The sequence below is a fragment of the Protopterus annectens genome, chromosome 13.part0 (genome assembly GCF_019279795.1).
Source record: "Protopterus annectens isolate FY-2018-M chromosome 13.part0, PAN1.0, whole genome shotgun sequence".
Lineage (NCBI taxonomy): Eukaryota > Metazoa > Chordata > Ceratodontiformes > Protopteridae > Protopterus > Protopterus annectens.
In genome coordinates, this window is record NC_056747.1 from 1,263,608,071 (window position 1) to 1,263,621,207 (window position 13,137).

General features: G+C 41.7%; 1 protein-coding gene across 4 annotated transcripts in view; it reads right to left on the reverse strand.

The window, feature by feature from the left end:
* MLLT6 (MLLT6, PHD finger containing) overlaps positions 1 to 13,137 on the reverse strand; it is a 2,458,880-nt gene that overhangs the window by 583,227 nt on the left and 1,862,516 nt on the right. For all 4 annotated transcript variants that reach the window (XM_044055280.1, XM_044055279.1, XM_044055278.1 and 1 more), the window contains exon 8: positions 9,988 to 10,162. In XM_044055280.1, the coding sequence (XP_043911215.1) occupies positions 9,988 to 10,162 (175 nt within the window). The remainder of the gene's footprint in view (positions 1 to 9,987; positions 10,163 to 13,137) is intronic.

Genomic DNA, 13,137 nt, shown 5'->3' on the forward strand with positions numbered 1-13,137 from the left:
AAACCTGAACAGCCAGTAGAAGAGCTCTCATTTATTTGACACTGATGCGTGTTCCCTGTGGATGAGGAGCCCAAACTCCCTGCACCTTTAGGAAGCAAAAGGCTGCACCCCATCCCACGTCTAAAGTGACTGTGAACAGCTCCAAAGAGGGAAGAGGTAGATGAAAAGGGAGCTTTGGATTGACTAAAATGTTCCTTCTTGACACAAGGCAGAAAAAGAACTACAAATTTTATGGGAAGAGCATGTTGAAGCCAAACTGACATCAGATACCACTGAAACTTTCTCATGTGGAGTTTGGCTAGAGGGAGCATAGGAACAGTGAGGCCATGAACCCTAGAACTCTCAGAAATTGCCTGGCTGTTGCTGAAGCCAGAGAAGGAAGGGATTGAAAAAAAAATGAGAGTTAGGGCCTTGACAGGAGGCAGGGATGCCAGCATATGCACAGTCTGGATACTGCACCCCAGAAAGATATGATCTTGGGAAGGAGTCAGAAAGGACGTTTTGAAATGTACAGTGAACCCCAGACTTTGCAGAATGAAAATGGCAAAATGGAGAGTTTCAATAAGGTCTCTGGAGAGGATGCCTGAAACACGAGGTTGTCCAAGTAGAGAAAGACTTGGATCCCCTATAGCCTGCAATTACATGAGCGAGCCATTTGGTGAATACCCTTGAGGCAGCAAAAAGGCTAAAGGGCAAAGCAGACAACTGAAAATGTCAGGAAGCAACAGAGAAACAAAACATCCTGAAAGGGGGACAAATTGAGATATGGAGATAAGCATCCTTGAGATCCAGAGATACCATATAAGCCTGAGGAAGCAAAAGAGTGAACAAAGTCTGAAGGGACAACATTCGAATAGATGGAACCTTCAAAAAGGTATTTAGATGACAGCATTCTAAAATTGGTCTCCAAGTACACTCTTTCCTGGGTAAGAGGAACATTCTGGAGTAAAACTTCCTCCCACTTTGGTAAACTGTAACTTCTAGTATAGTACCCTGAGTCAAGGGATCCCGAAGCACCCCTGGAAAGAAGGACAGCTGTTCCTGAGGGGGCTGAGGAATTCCCATAAAGTGGGGGAGAGGTTTCCAGACCATGAAATACCCTGGGAAGATAATGGCTAGAACCCAGGAGTCCTGAGTAATCTTTAACCAAACAGGGACAAAGAGAGAGAAAGGTGAAGAGAAAGAGGAATGTGCTGGGACGAATAAGATCATTAGCACTTGGTTTATCAGGAAAAGGAGACTTCTGGGGCACAGAAGTCTGAGTAGCTTTAGCAGGAGGAGTCTGCGTCTCACCTTTCTTGCCCTTGGCGGAAGGGTGAGATTGTCTGTAAACAAAGACTGGCTTATTGGGGTAATTTCTCTGAAACGTAGGTACAGGAGAAACAAAAACATGTTTATGTTCCTGTAAAGCCTTGCCCTTATCCTGAAGAAATTTAAACAAAGCAACATCAGCTTCACAAACAAGTGTTTATTATCCAGAGGAGCATCCATCAACCCAGCCTTAATATCATCAGGCAAAGATTGAAATCGAAGCCAAGAATACCTCCTCATCACAGACCCAAAGGCAGCAGCCCTAGAGGAATCACCTGATGCATCATAACTACACTTGATGGAATGATGAGCCACCTGGGAGGAAGTCCCTAACAGAGAAAGAGCAGAACTCTTCCCTTCTGAGTCTGGAAAATCAGAAATTACCTGACAGGTCTGGGGAAAAAAGGGCCAACATGTACCTAGACATATGGATCTGATAACTGGTAACCCTAAAAGTTAAAGTAGCAGAGGTATAAATCTTTTTTCCTAACCTTTCCATGGTTCTGTTATCTTTATCAGAAGGCAGTAACTTAAGAGAAGGTAGCAAGTGAGATGGCTTGTCAGAAGGCAAAGACACCACAGAGGAATCAGCAGAAGGGTACTTGTAAAGAAGTTTACAGTTTTCAGGCAGCCTATAAAACCTATCAGGTTTCTTGGGGGCAGGGGGCTGAGAATCTATTCAACAATGCAGCTAAAACAGGAGAGAAAGCAAATGGTCTGGGAGAATCCACCTGCAGGAGCTCATAATACCTTTTCTGTACCTCAGAAAACTGAACACAATCCCATCTAAAGAACTCCATCATCCTAGAGATTCTGTCACAAAAAGAAATTTCCTCAAAAGGAGTATCAGGACTAGTAGATTCCTCTTCCTCAGACCCATAATCAAAAGAAAAAATTTGAGAGGAGTAAGCAAGGGATTCTTCATCTGAATCCATCTTCTCCTCAGATGAATCTTGTTCCCTGGGTCTTTTAAGGGGAGTAGAGGACCAAGGAGGAGCTGGAACAGAAACTCCATGAGGAGATTTTAAAGCCATCAAAGCATTAAAACAAACTCTGAGTGAAATTTTTGCCATTCAATCTGTGGGTCCTCAGGAGCTGGAGTAATATGTTTAGTTTTCTGCTGTTTCTTTAAGGGGACATCCACCGTATAAACTGAGGAAGACTTTGACGGCATTCAATAACTACAGTAAGGACTATAGTAAGGACTCATTCTCTGACCAAAGTTTGAGGAACACCCCTAGGCCTCTCAGAAATAATCATCCACAGTTCGCCTTGAAAGTCTGATGCAGATGTCTGCAAGGCCTCCATGGATGTGCCTAACGTTTGATTCCCGCCGGTGGAGGCTGAATAGCAGAAGAATCCAGCCTACATTTCTTGGCCTCCATCTTCATGGATGGCTGCCCCTCGTTATGGGAAGTTCCTTATATTGTGTGTTTAGCTAAGAGCTTAAGATGTTGATTCTCCAGATACAAAGCCAAAGAAGAAAGCTTTCTATGGAGGGTCTTGGGAACAAAGGCCTGACAGACTGAACAAGACATATGATCGTGGGAAGCACCAAGGCAAAGCAAGCACTGCTCATGACTGTATTGATGGGGAATCTGTCACCCACAATGGCATTTACTCTTCTTGGATGACATGAAACCACACAAGCCACAAAAAATAAAAAGAAAGATAAGATACAAATAAACCTCAACGGGACACTTATCTGCAACAGCTTGATGAACCAACAACGGAATGGGCATTCAGACCGACGATCAAGAGATGGCTTTTGGACTGGCAGCAAAGAAGTTCTGAGCTTGGTACGTCTGCACATCACCTTTATGCCCTACACTACACGTGCAGTATACGTTATGTACCGTGTACCTTAATGCAACTTAAGGCTTTGGTATACTGGCTGGATGTCAGGTCATCCTTGGCAGGGGATTCCTTCTGTAATGAATACTGCAACAGTGAAATGTAAGAACATCTTTAACATTCAACAGATGCTGCTCTGTTAAATTTCTGACAGAATGAGGCTGGAAAGACGTTGTGCAGCAATTTTAACCTTTGTCTATAAAGATGAAATAGTTTCTTGAGATGTTCTAGGACTTCCAATTGAAAGGTAGTGAGTCAGTTTTCTAATTTGTATAGGATGATTCCAATTGTCTGGGGCTACCTTTGAATAACTTTTTCCCACCGATTGCTTTACGGAAGATGGATATTTGGAGGGTAAGAAAAAAGTTGTTTTCACTGTGGAGGAAGGCTGCACTTGGAGCAGCAGAAAGACAGTCTGTTTCTAAGGGCAAAGCAATAGTTACTGAACAACTGAAAAATCAGTGAACAGATTAGGAAGAGACTGAGAGCCAGTTAGCTCTTTTTAGGACAGTATAAAGATGCTCCCTTTTTGGGTTGAGGTGAGTCCACAGACAGAATTAACAGTGGTTTGTAATGTTTTAGTGCTTTGAGAAATGTTTAGATCTGTAAGGGAAAGAGCATATTCTAATCTTGAGATGACAACATTGATTGCTATAACCAGCAAGGCCATGAGGATTTGGGTGGTTTGAAACATTTAGAAAGCTTTAGTTTACTAACCTACTTTGCAGCAATCATTTTCAGTGTGATTTTTAAACATTAATGAAGGATCAAATGGAAAAACAGATATTTGTACTGGTTAACTTTCTGGATTGTTCTTCTGTCACGGGTGAGAATAAGTAATGGAGAGGAACTGTGAAGACTGACATTTACACTGAAGAGCACAGAAGTTGTTTTGCTGATGCTTAGGCCTGAGTTTTTTTTCTGTTCAACCAATCACAAAGCAGCTGAAAGTTGAACCAATTGTAGTTAATACAGTGTGTTATTAGGAACAGAGTTGCACAGTATAAAATCATCAGCATATAGGGTGATACCTGAGGGATGCAGGTAAGAGATGATGTCATTAATGAAAAGAGAGAGAAGGAGAGGATCACGCAGCAGACCTTGGGGAACGCCAGAGATAAAGGTGCATGTAACTGTGAGGCTGGAAAGTCTAGTAATGTGCAAAGTCCTTGGGTTAAGAAAGCTAAAGACCCAGGTCAGAGCAAGATAATAGGTTCACAGGGACTACAAGACAAGTATGCCATAAGACCATTTGTGCTTCCTGATACCCATTCTCATGATGTACCTCCTCAAGAAGGCTAAAGCAGGCCAGGCCAAGGATGAATTTGCAGTTGCCTGTAAAAATCATCAAGGTTCATCTTGAAGGATTCACGTGCATTACTCTGTTTAAATGTTTAACAATTTACTCCAGAGACATATTTGTCTCACCATCATATTTTATTTACATATCTGTGCAGATTCAAATCTTTAGTTCTAGTGTTTGTGGAGTGGTGAGCCTTGTGAAGATGTTACAGATAAAGGAAGGTTGGGCCTTTAATTGCACAGAATGCAAGGCCAGATCTCCATGTAAGAGTCAGTAATGATACTGGGCGTGACACTTTGAAAGATATGCTTGAAGTCTGCAAAGACGACACCTGTTTGGTCATTTCTTACCATGAAGGTGTAGATGAGAGTGAGTGAGTGAGTGAGTGAGTGAGTGAGTGAGTGAGTGAGTGAGTGAGTGAGTGAGTGAGTGAGTGAGTACATGGTAGCATGGGTGTTGTGGCCAGGTCTAAATCCAGACTGACTTCCAAGCAAGAAGCCACACTTGTTCATATGTTCTAGGATCTGGTCATAAAGAAGTTTCTCTAATAAGGACAGAGAATGTAACTTGCCCGTAGTCCTGAGGAAAAGAAGGAGTGCAAACTTTTGCAATGGGAATTGTTATGGCATGGACGGCACAGTGGTGCAGCGGTAGCGTTGTTCCCTCATAGCAAGAGGTTTTCTGGTTCATTTCTCAGCTGGGGTGCCTTCTGTGCAGAGTCTGCATGTCCTCCCTGCATTTGTGTGGGTTTCCTCCCAGGTTACAAAGACATGCATCTAGAGCTTTTCTCCCTGGGCCTCTGCTGAAAATTGGCTTCGTTCCAAGTCAGACTTTCCTGGTAAACAAATGTTAAAAATGTTAACCCTGAAACAGTAAGGTATTAATCCTGTAGTAAGTGAGACATTACAGATAAATGTCAAATTTAATTATATAAGAGGCAGCTAAACGGAGAAATGAGGGACAGATAACCTTTGGGTTGGGGTTAGATTTATCATCCAGTTTTCTAGTAGTTTAGTCACATGTTTAAAGTTGACAGAAAAAAGTAGAAAGGGGGCAAAAAAGAAAGGATTGGATTGTGTTGAGTACGACTGTGGTGAGAGCAACATGGTTTGTGGGAGAGTTAAAGAAGTAGAGCAATGGTTTGTGGGAGAGTTAAGGGAGCAGGGCAATGGTTTGTGGGAGAGTTAAGGAAGCACGGCGATGGTTTGTGGGAGAGTTAAGGGAGCAGGGCAATGGTCTGAGAGATCTGGAAGGCTGATGTTGACTGTGGAAGTATAATTGACAATTTCTTCCAGTAGTCTGGCATTCGTATTGGTAAAAGGGGGATTACTAGACTGGGAAATGTTTTTAAAATAAACCAGGACTTCAAAAAATTTCTAGATTTTTTAAGTTGGTGGGCATAGCTATTTGCTGTTTTCTTATACAAGAAAATGTTACCACCTTTATGGCTATTCCAGCTATACTCCAGTCAGAGAGAAGGGGTGGTCCTTTCACTCAAGGTGGGCCAAGTAATCCTGACTTCTAGTCTGTGCTTCTGTGTAACTACACTACACTGTAGCGCTCCATACAAAGAAACATGTGTAAGTGTCCAGTGAACAATAAATAATCCACATTATGAAAAAGATACATTTAATGTCAAGTATGTATGTTAAAGACACATGCTAACCTAAGCCTAACAAATGCATAGCATGTAAAAGGCTGGTCAGTTTCACAGACTGCAGTACACTACCTCACCAGCACAGTAAAACAGTAACCTTGTACTGACAATTCAGACCACGTAGTACTAACAATAAACCCACAGCGGTGCATCAACATCAGGAGTGCCAACTCAGGTTGTAGAGAAGACCACTGCTGTATTTGCAGAGATAAGACACTTTTGAAAGTTCAACATGGCAATTGTGAAGGGAATCTGTAGAATAATGTCTAAAGTCAGTACCACTGAGACAAACTTTAGATTTCTGATTCAGCAAACTTTAAATAGCTGATAGACAAAAGAGAATGCCAAGTCTTTCATTTTAGTTCTGGACACCTCAGCAACACAAACAAAGGAAAGCAACTGCAAAATGCTACTGGCAAATGCCCAACATGTCCGCTAACAAATAAAGGCACTGGCTGAAAATCAACATCATCTCTTAGTATGGACACTTCATAGGCAATGGTTGCTAACCAGTGAAGGTGTTGTTAAGGAGTCCACACCATAACAATTAAGAAGTGAATTCCTACACGGGAAGTGTGTGGCTGTACCCATTAATATTACCAAACATGTCGCCTCTTAGACACATGCATTACAACAGCACACTGCAAGTACCAGCTGCAAACAATGCGCACATTTTTCCAGGTCACATTAGCTATGTACCCTAATCCATTCAATTCTACATGCACCCTAGCACCATTACATGCCTATGTATCAATGTCCCTGCAGCTAACCCTGCTTTCATCTAGCTGTGGATGTATACACATATATTACTAAGGCACATACACTTGTTTAAAGCTGATCACCCTACACTTGCCCAATTTCATGCTTTTTGGAATTACAAAACTAACAGAATGATGACTCGCTGACAGGACTGTATCACTTGTGTTCAGCTTCCTGGTTTTCAGTGACAACATGTAGAGTCTGTGACCTCTTCACAAAATTTACTTTTATTTGTCTGCTAAATGAGTATGTCCACTGTCAAAAGACCCTTTTCAGTTACAACCAAGGTTAATACAGCATACGCAAACTTAATCACTGAAACACACTTAAGGCTCAATTCTTACAAATTATGCAAGAAACATAACTAAATGACAAGTCAGAAAATATAAATAAGTGAAATTACTAATTATTAATGTATACAGACTCATCTTAGAATAATAAATTAGCAAACTGAATCGAACAAGGCTCAACAGTCACACACAGCTAATAACAAAAAACATTAGGTTACAGCGGGTACAGACAAAGGCAAATCATCAGTAAAGGCACAGAGAATCTTGACTAGAAACCAAAAAAAGTTGTCAGGCAGTGTTAGATGGACTAGCAGAAATACAGAGTCATAGGAATCTTGGTAACTGAGACAGTGGCAGTTAAATATAAGCTTAGTGAAAGGCTGTCCTGGGCTATACCTAGTTATGAAATATTACTAGCCTGTGTATTTGGCTGCTGAGGCAATATGTGGGGGCACGAGAGCTCTGAGTTTTGATGTAGAAGAAAAATGCAATACATTCAGCCCGCCCTGCTGGCATAGAGGAATAAAGCTCTGACTATGACTCAAAGGAGCCAGGATTGATTAGCAGCTTTAGACACCTGTTGGGGCTCAATAGGAGATGAGGGGTGTACTTATCCTGGGAGCACAGCACCATTATCCCAATTCTAGGAGACTGCTAATGCAAATGAAACTGTGGGGTATATGTTTCATTTACCGAACTGGGGTACCCTTCAAAGCAGGTGCATGGAAGTATGCAGTCACATGTGAAGAGGGTCTGGCCCCCTCAGTGATGTGGGCTGCATATCCCTCTGCTCATGAGATGGGCTAAGTGTAGAACAGTAATGTCCTCATTGCCTAGTTACTTTTACCCCATTCGCATCCCAGCAATGCCATCAAGGGTAAAAACAAACTCCATGGCTGCCTGTATGAGGACACCTCCACTAGGCTCTTCCCGGGGACAAATGAGCTCAGGTTTGATTGGGTGGAGACCTGAGGTCAGCAGGCATGTGGGGGGAGGCGAACATCATGTGGAAACAATGCAATGTACCCCACTCAATGTGATATGTCAAGTGAACATGCATTACTGATTTCATATTCTGACTGAATCCTTTTGTCCTACAGCTCTGAAAGGGGTCCTTCAAATCTGTCAACTTTTGTGTTTAGCAAATACATGAACTGTTTGCTTCAGGGGTGCTGTATCAGTTTGGTGGTAGAGTGCATGCAGATTAATTTGAAGGAATGCAGAGTAATTAAATGATTTGCACAGAACAAAGCTAATACTCCTACCTGTATGGTACTGTGGGTCAGCTTTAAACAGTAAGTCAGTATACAGCACTAGTAGTCAGGAAGCCGTACACAGATGGACAATCTATGCAAGGCTACACTGGTTACTGCCACATCACAAAGTACTACTGAGGACAACAACAGTGACTGAACAAGCAAAGCACTGTGTCCATATGTCTCTCTCAATGAAATAATTACTTCTTCTGCCCCAGTGCTCTTCTGTACTCCATGACCATAAAGCCTCCCTCCTGTCTGGTGCACCACAGTGCTCGTCTGTACTCCATGACCATAAAGCCTCCCTCCTGTTTGGTGCACCACAGTGCTCATCTGTACTCCATGACCATAATGCCTCCCTCCTGTCTGGTGCACCACAGTACTCATCTGTACTCCATGACCATAAAGCCTCCCTCCTGTCTGGTGCACCACAGTGCTCGTCTGTACTCCATGACCATAACGCCTCCCTCCTGTCTGGTGCACCATAGTGCTCGTCTGTGCTCCATGACCATAAAGCCACTCCCTCCTGTCTGGTGCACCACAATGCTCTTCTGTACTCCATGACCATAAAGCCTCGCACTTCTGTCTGGCACACCACAGAGCTCTTCTGTACTCCATGACCAAAAAGCCACTCCCTGTCTAGTCCACTTGTCTAGTTGTTTCCACAGCAACAGTCTTATAACTGATCAATTCCATTCAGGGAGACCTGGCTGACTAGAGTGGTGCCTTCATTCACTAGGATCTACTTCTTAAGCCTTACCATTCCTCAGTGAGCATGACCATTGAGGAAAACGGTTCTGACTTCCATGACTGATGGAATGATATCCCCTCAAATGGCTCTGTCCCCCCTTGAATTGGGTTTGGGGGTTGGCAAAATGGTTAAGGTGTTTGCCTCACAGACACAAAGCACAGAGTTTGATTCACACCTTTAAGGGATTAAAATGACCTACAAGATGAAGAAGCCCAGTACTGAACCCCCCCCCCCTCTGGAGATAGCCATTGCCATCTCGTTCTTCTTGCTCTCTCTGGCCAATTCCTCTGACACCAGGACACTAATTGGACTGTACACAGAGATTTATTCCTCTAAATCATGGAGCAGGCAAACAAATCAATATGTAATTCCCCAAGGAAGGAGGGATTTTGACTCACTGTGTTAAACATTCAGGGCTTGACATTAATATACAGATCCTTCAAGGGGTATGTTAAACAAAGCTGTGAATTAAAATGGAGAGTCTTCAGTTAGCATGTAAAACAGGCATGCTGTGAGTGAATATGTGGAACCTTCAGTCAGCATATAAAACTGAGCTAACAGTTGGCACAGAGGGTTAAGACTATGAACTGTAGTTCCTGTAGTACATGGTTTGATTCCCTCAGCCCCCATCTCTCTACTATTGAGTTAAGTCCCTTAACCATACAGTGCTTCGGGACAACTGGAAATCTGGGTTAGGATTCTCACTGGTCCGTTGCAAGCCTAGTAACTACCAATAAACAGAAAGCATGGAATTAATTCACAGAGGAACATTTTGCTGGAAGCAGAATTAGTTCACAGAGGGATACCTTGCTGGAAAGGACTGCTGGAGGACGTGGAGGAGAAACTGGCAGTACTCTTCCCACTGCTGGACTTCTTTCCTTTATGACCTAAACTACCACGACCAGAAGACTTCTTCACTTTCACTTCCTGCCGAACAACCTCAAGACTCTCCTTGGTAGTCACATGGTGGGTAGAAGATGTCTGAAACAGATATTTAAAGTTATTCAAATTGGAAGCTAGACATTACATATCGAGACATCTGCTTGAGTTCTCCGATCTAAATACAACTTTGAATAAATGTTCATCTTTAGTTATTTTGCAGTTGCAGCTAATAAAAAGCAAAACTGTTACTAAAGGAACATCAGAATACTCTTTGAAACTTATTCATAGCACATCAAACCAATGCAGAGCTTTCTCACTTAACCAGAATACTGTTAGTGACACAAAATTAAGTCACTCATGACCAGTGCAACAATGCAGTTAAGGGACACTATCCATTAAACTAGACAGACCTGTTCCATGAAAATTCGAGAACAGGAAATATGTTTTGCTCATTTCTTATATGATTCTCTCCCTGGCTGTGTCCGTAGATGGTCCATTTGAGATCAGTGCACCACTCTGGTAAACAAATACAACTAAATAAATAAATAAAAGAAAACAAATGGTACAATACAGGTAATGCATTCAGTTTGTCCTTTACCACCTGATGGAACTAGGAAACTCTGGCTATCTCTAGATGACTGCCTTGTGAAGCTTATTAAAGTCTTGGTCAACAGCATCACAAGGAAATGAGATGGTAAAAGACACGCTTATCCACAGTTTTTATGACATCCTTTTGGGGCATTATAATTGTCTAAAACTGTTTGCCTAGACAGTATACTCATTTAAATATAGTGCACCCTATGACTGCAAATATCCCAGCAAGTAGCTTCCAATATTACAGTCACAATCCAATGTGCGCACAGTGTGATTTTAGTAAAGTAGAGCTGTATTAGAAACCTGCCATAATTGTATATGTTCAGGTATACTGACTGCAGGCCTGACTCTTGGGATTCATGCCAGCAAAAGCTCGATTACTGTCCCAAATTCCACAGCTCTTCATGGCCTGGTGGACTCTTTCCAACTTGGACATCAGAAAATTGGTGGTACAAAGGATGTCAGCTGGTGACATCTTCTGATCTTTCTTCCATGTCTAGATGGTTCCATTATAAGGGTTCCACAGAATAACCTACCCTAAAGAAGCCAGGCCACTGAGGTACCAACCCAAACCAGAGGACCACCAAAACTGCTTCTCTAGGGTGCTATTAAACCCTGAAGAGGAGTAGTATCTGATTAGGGGGACAGACAGGAAAGTTGGAAGAGGAAGGCTTAGGTAAGCACCTCAACCCATCAATGCCTGGAGTAAAAAAGGAGATGGTGGGAAGGAACTGGTACTGCAACATTGACTATAACTAAACATCCAGAACTATGGAAAATTCCTAACACATCTGTACTGTGTTCACTGTAATATTCACTGTTGTACTCTTCTTGGGAAGACTCCCAGAGTTAACCAACCAGAGGATGGCTGGCCATACAAAAAAATCAGGGGACACCAGACCTTGAGTAATTGCTATACTGATGCCTGTTGTGGCCCAGGAAGCACTGCTCTTGTTGTAAAGGTTGGAAAGGGTGTGCACAAAGAACCAAGTTAGTGCCTCCAAGATAGACTGTGTGATGACCCCTGTCATTAAGATAGTCACAGCTGCAGTGGACTTTGGGGAATGTGCTCTAACCTGACCTGGAATAATCTTACCATGAAAAGAGTAAGGGAAGTAGATGCAATATGCTATCCCCATTTTGATATTGTCTGTTTGCTAACAAGCTTACCATCCTTGTCCTTACAAAAGAAATGAATAACTGATATTTCCTAATGTGCTTTGTTCTGTCCAATTACCAGCAAGTGCTGGATATTTTTTCATTTATTGTGGGGCGACTGAAGATGGTACAGTTAGATACATATCCTGGTTCAAGGATAACAGTGTCACCCAACCTAGGCATACAGGAAGGGTATGTCTGTAGGGTGACCCTGTTCTTGTGCATTAATTAATTATGGCCAAGCATTTATGTATAGCTACCCTGAGCGGTAGCATTAACAGGGAGACAGCACATGGCCACTTTCCTGAAATGTCTCATGAACATTTTTAATCAACATGGAGACAGACCAAATGTGTAGAATCACCACTGAAAGCCTATTTCTGAATCAGAAAGGGCTTCAGCAGTTTTCTTTCCACGTTAGGGCTTACTGCTTGTGGTAGCCCTTTCTGACTCCTAGTCTTGGTGTTCAAAATTTGTCTCCGATTCCTTTTTCTACAATATATTACATTCCCAGGTGGCACATACAAACTTTCTTCCACCACTTTGCCACAGATGTGAGGTGAAATGAATTCTGATTAACCATTTATCTCAGCTTCACAATGTGTATTTTATTTATGGAAACAAAGCTTATTCTTTCAAAATATAATTAATCACATTTTGTGTCAATGGCCCAGAAACATATTGTGTGTCCTTGAAGCGGCTTTGAAAATATTATTTTCTTAGTTTTACTCAAAATTTCTACTTCCATGTGCTTTAGTTTTAGAAATGGACCACGATACAAAATTTTTCTAAAATTTGTATATCAAACTACCCTTGTAATACTCAGATTTTGGCCACATACTGCTTTCCTGTACTGCATTTTGATACACAAATTAGACAACCTTGGTGATGTTTAACCATCTGGCTATTTTTGTTATCATATATCAACTCATGCATCCAACTCATTTCTCAAATAACTGACACAATCTGGCAATCATGATGATTATTTTAACATATAAATAAAAAGTATTGTCAGAGATGGTAAAATTTGTTTCCCCAAATATCTGCAAGATATAATATTTTCACAAATAATTCACCTTTAAACAGTTATGTTAACTCTCTATGATATTCCCATCCTTTGTAAACATGTATCTTTACCTTTAAAACACCTCAGTAGCAGAGCTCCAGGATCAAATTATAATTTTCCTACCAAAAATTAATATTCTTGTTTTGTCTTTGTCAGTAGTGGTGACACAAATGTCAGAAATCCTTTTGGAGTGGGAGTGTTTTCCCTGAACATTTTGACAGTTATGGGATACTTCACTAAGTCATCTATGTAAGCA